The sequence below is a fragment of the Anser brachyrhynchus genome (assembly GCF_964034855.1).
Source record: "Anser brachyrhynchus genome assembly, chromosome: 1".
In the NCBI taxonomy this organism is placed as follows: domain Eukaryota; kingdom Metazoa; phylum Chordata; class Aves; order Anseriformes; family Anatidae; genus Anser; species Anser brachyrhynchus.
In genome coordinates this window covers 66,297,595-66,305,210 of record NC_137694.1, presented here as the reverse complement: position 1 = coordinate 66,305,210, position 7,616 = coordinate 66,297,595, and the positions used below count along the sequence as shown (strand labels likewise).

General features: G+C 48.0%; 1 protein-coding gene across 50 annotated transcripts in view; it reads right to left on the bottom strand.

Annotated features, from left to right (window-relative positions):
• Window positions 1-657: 657 nt before the first annotated feature.
• Window positions 658-7,616, bottom strand: part of CACNA1C (calcium voltage-gated channel subunit alpha1 C) — a 494,498-nt gene continuing 487,539 nt past the window's right edge. For 49 of the 50 annotated variants that reach the window (XM_080576059.1, XM_080576022.1, XM_080576048.1 and 46 more), the window contains one exon: window positions 658-7,482. In XM_080576059.1, coding sequence (XP_080432185.1) covers window positions 7,186-7,482 — 297 coding nt within the window. In that variant the 3' untranslated portion in view covers window positions 658-7,185. The remainder of the gene's footprint in view (window positions 7,483-7,616) is intronic. The other variant, XM_080576033.1, reaches the window with a different exon arrangement.

The following is a 7,616-nucleotide window of genomic DNA, read 5'->3' as shown; positions in this document are numbered from 1 at the left end:
AGCCGGCCCCGCAGCACGCCCCGTGCCGCCCCCGGCCGCGGGGAGCTCGCCTCGTGCTGCTTCGCGGCCCCGCGGGGCTCTGGCACACAACCCGAGCCCGGCCCGACCTGCGTACCTGGACCAAGTACTGTCTGATTTACAGTGCTCTGACAGGAAATGCAGCGCTCAGCCGGCACTTGCTCGATAACCGTGCTGTGAGAGCAAATGTAGTCAATCGAGAAGTAAATGTGTGATAACAATACTTATTATTGTCCCATTAGCTTCGTGGCTTATGTAGGGACTAATGGCGCTGTGTTTAGGCTGCAGGCATTCCTGTTTTTGATGCACGCACTTAATAAAAAGAGAATCCTATGGAGAAAATGGTAGCTGGCTACACGTGAGTCACGCCTCAGACATCATTGCAGGGTAGCATTTTTGTGGTGATAACAGTACAAAGAGTGACTGGGTTTTCTAAGTTACTGTTTAACAGGACAGTCTGTGACTGTCCGAGGCTGTTCTGCAGCCCCTTAAACACCGGAGAGACCCCACGAACTGCGAGGGGACCGCCGCTGGGAAATGAGGGGCTGCAGGATGCTGACTTAGTTTGCAGCCACCGGTGAGAGAAGGGAGCAATGTCAAAGGAGCTCTGATAACATTTACAATACTAAACAAATCTGGACATTGTTTAGAAATTTATTAGCAATTTTAAAATAACATCATTCCTTAGATAAAAATGCAATCTTACAGGAATATACATTTGTCCCACACAGAGATGACCCTATAGCTTGCTTGCGGGCCATTCGCTCTAACTTTCCTCTGTTGAGTTTAAAACGTGCGAGAGGGCAAGACGGACTCTGGCACTGATGACAGGCTTACATGACAGTTACAAACTGTACAGCATTATTTACAAAAGCATTTCTGTGGGTTCATGAAAACTAGATATAAAACCGTGGAAGGAGGTAAAGACTTGAGAGAGGAACGGGCTCGGGTGGAGGTGCAAGGGAGGGCTGGGGCGGGCAGGGGACGTAGGGAAGAGTGGGAGAGGAGGTTTATATCTGGACTGCTTTATACTTGAAAGAGGTCATTTTACAGCTCTGGGCAATTCAAATGAAGGCAAAACACTTATATTTATCAACAGTTATAGCTGATGATCAGAGCAGGAAATGATGCTCCAGGGCCTGAACTGAAGAGATGCTGAGGAACCCCATCTTCCCTGAAGTCTCTGGGAAACGGAGGTGTGCAGTACCTTGCTGGGCCAGACCTGTGCCGTACAGATAAAGGCCGGATACAGCACCCCCCATGCCTTAAACAGTTTTGATCCTGCAGTGCTCAGTCATTGGTGCAGATGTGAAGTCAGACTGAGTGAGAGATCAGCTCCTAAGTTATATTTTCACTTCCAAACTTGGACCAGATTCCAACCACTTCTTGCCAGAATTCACCCAAAGCGCCTTATCCCTTGATCTACCGGTTGGCAATCATTTGGAGGGAGACTCCATCATTCGGAATTGATTTTTAAGGCAGTTTTAAAAGTATCTCCCCCCTCTTTTTGTGTGTGATGCAGCAATGTTTGTCAGAGATATTTACAATCCCACTCCTCCTCCTCCTCTGAAATCTTCCCACATTCAAACTGTCAAGACTGAAGAATCCTGAACCAATCACTCCTGTGAGCGATCATGAAGCTGATGATGTTTAGGTAGTATTGGTTGCCAGTCTACCTGCTTGAGATGGGAGCGGACTGGCTTAGGATGCTTTAAATATTAAAAGCATTACAGCCCGTTTGGGGAAGAACTCGCTTTTTGCCTGACTGGACAAAATGCAAAACGGAATGGAAAAACACAGGTATTTCACCACCCGAACAATGAGGCTAATGAATGGTGTCTGAGCTTGTGGGTCTGTCTTGAACAGGAAAATGCTTTGGAAAGGGGCTGTGTGAACACTGGCAGAAAAAAAATATCGGTGGTGGGGTGGAACCACACCTGGGCTCACCGCGGCCCCGTGGGGCTCGGGGTGCAGGCCCCAGCCCCTGGACGCGAGGGCTGGGCTGCAGAGGTTACCCACACGACGTGGCACCGGAGAACAGCGGCATGAGGGCGTGGGGGTGGGCTCCTGATCACGCCTCCCTAAGCCCTTGGTAATGCTAGGGAAGATTCCCTTATTACTTCAGCCATCGGTGCTGCTCCTCTCAATTAGCCCTTTGGAAAGGGACTTGGTTAAGCTGCCTAATTGTCCCCTGCCGCCTGAGGTCTGTGCCACCCGTGTGGGGCTGATAGACGAGACACCAGCCCTAGGGAAGAGCTGCGTCCTTCTGGACCTGCGGCTGCAGGCCAGGCAGAATACTGTAGGGTACCTCAAATGGCAGGAGATGTACAGTTAGGCAACTGAATCGAGCCCCATGCCCCTAAAGAAGGCCTGTTTTTTATGCTCAAGTGTTAACAGTTAAGTCAAGTTCCCCACAGGGGGTAGGGGAAGAATGGAGGATTGAACTAGAACACTAAATTCTATCTCAGAAGAGCTTTTTTTTAATTATTTTATTATTTATTTTTTATTTTGTTCCCCATTCCAGTGTGATGCTACTCCTCTGAAAGCAATTGCAGCCCAGTGTTTTCAGTACAGGACATCTCCCTCTGCTGTGCTTCTGCCCTCACCCACCCCATCTCAGGTGCTGTAGCAGTGAGGCCACAGTGGTTTCAGCTGTCCAGAAGCAAAGCAGCAACAGAGAGCAGACTGAGAACCCATTAGAAACCTCTTGGGCCCTGGGCTTGCTAACCCAGAATAACACTTTAATAACTTTGCAACATTCAAAAGAAGAGAAAATAAACCCTGTGCAGCTATTTAAATTTATATTTCTTAGTCTTCTTTTGAGAAGAAAATAAATGCAAGAAAAATATAATCTTTTTTTTTTTTTTTTTTTTTTTTCTGGGCCTAGTTCTGTTTTCCACATTCTTTACATCGACAAAACTTCCCTGGCCGCTAGTGCATTCTATCCTTGTGTTAGCAAGATAGGAACTGGGGCTTCTGATGACCAGGCATATTTTCCTCATACGCACTACAAATTTCATTATCAGAACTGACAAAATCTCACCACTACCAGAAGTCCCCGACTGTATTCTGCTTATTTCAACAACTTCATTGAGCTCCAGATTTCCAATTCAGTGTTTCCTCTCCCCTCCCTGCCCCTGCCACCAGGACAGTCCTAACGGGACCGTGCGTGTATCTCAGGATACTCAGTTCTGTCCCAGGGGGGCTGCCTCACTTCAGCTCGCCGGTTGGGGTTTCTCATCTAGACGTACGAAGCAAGGCCTCCAACTTCATCTACGGCACAGGGCAACAACCCCACATACTCGTGGTGCTGCTACCTTGTGCAATTGTGTCTGTGTGCAAACATGCATACATTTCGTACAGCGATCTGAAACTATCAGGCAGAAAAGACACAGGAGCCTGGCTGAGACCCATACAACTGTTATATTGGCGTCAGTCTAAAGAAAGCAATGATACATTGCTTTGGAAATTATCAAGAAATGTAAAAAATGCATTTGCCCTTTTTTTGTTGTTGTTTTCATCATCGTTGTCATAGTCATCGGGGGCAGGGTTCTGAGTCAGAAAACAAAGCAGAAATAGATGCGATTCTGTACATGGCGCCTCTCTGGCTGTCCCTCCGTGCTGGGGTGTGGTGGGCAGGGTGACAAACCAGGTTGGACCCCTGCAGTAGCAGCAGCAGCATTGAAACCATCATCATTCGTGTGTCCAGCTGAAAGAGGCAGATGATGCAGAAAAGGTCTGTGGATAACAAAACTCCAGCTCTGGACCATGAGTTCCACTTTCTTCTCCGTCACATCAGCCACACAGAATAAGGAAGAAAAAAGAAATGCACCCGGTGTGGCTGGCCCAGTACTGCCTGGAATAATGAGCAGGAGTGATAAAGGGAGGAGGTTTGTTGTTTTGTAAGAAACGTCTTTAGTCTACAGCATACTCTTGAAGTCAGAGATGCTCAGTGACAAACAGCAGATCATTTTCCCGTTCTTTCCTTTCCTTCCATGCCAATCCTCGGCCACCGGTTCCTCCACAGCACAGTGATCGAACCCACCGTCGGCTCCCAGGCACGGGGAAAGGAAGGACACTCCAGGAACTGCACCTGCCCCCGGCCTTCCCACCGTCCCCAGGCTCCACCTCACCTACAGGAGGCAGTAGCTCTTTGCTCAGGCCTGTCACAATGTGCACGTTGGAAGTACCTCAAATGGAAAACAAATACAAACAAGCAAACAAAAGCCACCCTCCCCGGAAAGAGGAATTTGCACAGCTGGCACCAGCAATTGCTGAATTGAACACCTGTCCCTCAGACCCACAAGGCATCGGCATGCTCTGCTAGCCAAGTTTTCCCCACTGCAGGGCCCAAGCGATCCTCCAGTGGAGCGGGGATTGTCCCTGGCCACTGCTGGCCCTCATCCCTGAGGGAGTTACAGCTTTCATGGGGAATGTGTGGGGTGTAATCCTTTCCACCCTTTTCCTTCCCACCAGGAAAAATCCTAAAAGACGACACACACCATCAAACATCCAGAACATCCGTTGCCTTTGCTAATCTAGATCTGTACTTTGTTCATCAGGTGGAAGAGCACCTGTCTCCTCCTGGAAGGGTCCGGGGGGCTTTATAGTGGAAGAAAAAGAGAAAGGGAGCCCTTACGCTGCTTCCATTTTCAGGCACAGCCAGGCACAGCGTTACTTCCTGCCATGCTAGCTTTGGAGCACTGCAGCACTACCAACAGCCAGCTCTCAAAGGGATGGAAAAGAAAAGAGACAGACTGACATCAGGTGGTTGCTTTCTCCAGGGAAGTCTTGGATTAGGACTTTGATGCCAGATTGTTTAAATGGATTCAACTTTCCCTAGTTTAAAAGGATTTGTTTGCGAGGCATCTTGAGCTGCTACTGGCCAGATCAAAGTAACACTGAAAAAAGAACACCGTCAAAAATATGTTTCACTATTTCTGCTTTATGGCCCCAACAGAATCAAGAAATAAACCCAAGGGCATTACAAAAATAATGTAATCAGCATAGGTAATAAATGATGTTCTCAAACATCTGTGAAGCTCAAGATTGGAACGAAAGTTTAGCTCTGAGTCAGGTCACACCTCCTAACTCAGCATTGATCTGCAAGTTTGTGAAACGACTTGAAAAGGGGGAAAAAACAGCAGTAGTCTAGACAGAAATCAGCCGCGTAAAATCTAATAATAGCTCCCTGTTTTTCAGCCTCTGCCACTGGTTAGGACCATGCACCAGCGTGAGGAAAATCAGTAGAGGTTCACGCTCAGTGGTGGGGAAATACGTCTGGGACACGCCGTGCCATCAGATGTTTTGTGACTTGGAGCCTGGCCTGGACGCTAAGGTCTGGGAAGAGGGAATGGGACCACAAAAAAGTCACTTCACATCTGCATCTTGACCTGAGGTCGGCCATTTTCCTAAGCAACAATCCAGAGCTCCCTCCCTCACTCCCCCTGTGATTTCAGTCCAGAATTAGGTAATTTTATTTTGCTAACGGTTCTGCTTTTTGCATTTGCTTATCCCAGGATCCTGTTCTAGTCCATCAGGATGAGCTATTTAATAACAGCAATTTGAAAGCAGGTATTTTTCCTCACTCCCTGAATTGCTGGTGCCAGCTGAACATGCAGGATGGATCTGCCAAACGGGCTTGGGGATCTTGCCACCCTCTAGTGGGAAGAGACCTTTAGAGAGACTGAGCAATAGGATAGAGGACAAAGCCTGGATAAAATGTCCCGGTCTCAGGAAGAAAGATTCTCTACCAATAAAGTCATCGTGCATGTTTAAAGGGGGTGAGGAGGAAGGATAATGAACACAAGATATGCAAAATCAGTAACGTTCAACCTGTCAGTGGATTGCAGAATAGTTACTTACACCAGGTACACTTTGTTCATTGTACAAATTAAAAAAGGAAAAAAATAAAATAGTACCCCTTTTCCCCAACCACACGTAGAAAAGCACTTAAAAGTTCAAAGGTAAAGCTTGGCACATTCCAAATACGAAATGATTCACTTGACATGCAGCAAAATATACAAGAAGTGATTCTGGTTTTTGTTGTCTTTTTAAACAAACTTAATTCGATTCATTATATTTGCTTGGCACAATTGCAATTCATTTTAAAAAAATATTTGAAAAATACTGAAACTGACCTGAATTCAAGTATAACGGTTTCTTCAACAGAAACATTATCAATGCAATAAAACATCACACGGAATATATCGAAGCGTAACGCCTTCTGTTTTTTTTTTTTTTTGTCCCCCCCGCCCCCGTAATTTTTTTGTCTATACAGTTTTAATGCCAACACGACTTACAATTGTATTTTTAAAATTAACATTATTGCATTGTTTTTGCATATCTTGTGGAACAGAAAATGCAAAGAGTTACTGATTCCCCTTTCAAAGCACAGACAGTGGCTCGTTTTTGCATCCGGATGGCCCCGGGTAGGGATGTCCCGCAGCCCAAGCCGGGATGCGGAGAACTGCCTGACCTTACACATGCGTGTGCACGCTCGCTCGGCACTGCTCCCACGCTCACAGCCACTAAGCGTGGCACTAAGAGGAACCCAAACCGACCACTCGGATGTGCAAGACTACATCAAGTGCATTGCCTACTGCCGTTAAATTACAAAACAACAACAAAAAAAGGAGCTGCCGCTCGCGAGCAAATCAAGTTACAAACTCCCGGTGTACATAATGGTTGGTAAAACGCAGCTATCCTTATACTTCTACCGAATGCCAATGGAGAAAGAAAACCAAACCAAACCCAACCCAACCCGGTTTAAATAACACAAGCCGGCGGAGGGCGCGGCTTGGGAGTCCGTGCGTGGGGCGGGCGCGGGGCGTGCGAAGGAGCTGTACAGGCGTGGGGCGGTGTCCTGCCGGCCTGTGGGCAGGCGGCGGTCCTGCGGCAGGGACTGGGAAAAGGGGAGCTGCCTCTCCTCCTCCTCCTCCTCCTCCTCCTCCTCCTGGCTCTTCCTTCACGGCCACGTGCCGGGGATATATCCGCTCCTGCAAAGCTCTCTGACACCACCCAACTCCGCGACTCGTCCCAACAGAAATGAATGAAGAACGCTGTTCCGGTTACTCCAGGTCACGAGAACAGTGAGGCACTTCTGAAACAAACCCATTAGGAACATTGAAACAAATAAAAAACCAGCATCGCTTCCAGCCCTGGCAACTACAGGCTGCTGATATAAATCCTGCTGTCCTTGAGCTCCTCCTGACTTTTTCTACAATCCGGGCTCTGCACCTCTTCCTCTTCCTCGCCTGCACTGTCCTGCCCTGCGTCCCTGCAGTTAACAAAAGGCAAGAGGTTGCCATTGGGGCTCTGCTTGCTGTTACCATTGAGAATGTTGTCTGCTGCATTTTCCATCTCTTCTATCGTCATGTCGCAGGCGTCTGCGAGCTCCTGGGTTGTGACCTCAATGAATTTTGGATCTTGAGCAAACTGCATCAGTCCTTCCGAAATCAAGACCTTCAAAAGGAGGCGGGGAACCAGAGACAAAGACATGTTAGCAGTGTGCACCACCGGCCCCGTTGCGCCCCCGTCATGTGCACCCCTCCTTGTTATCCCTGGTGGTCCTCCCCCTCCTCCTCCTCCCCCTCCTC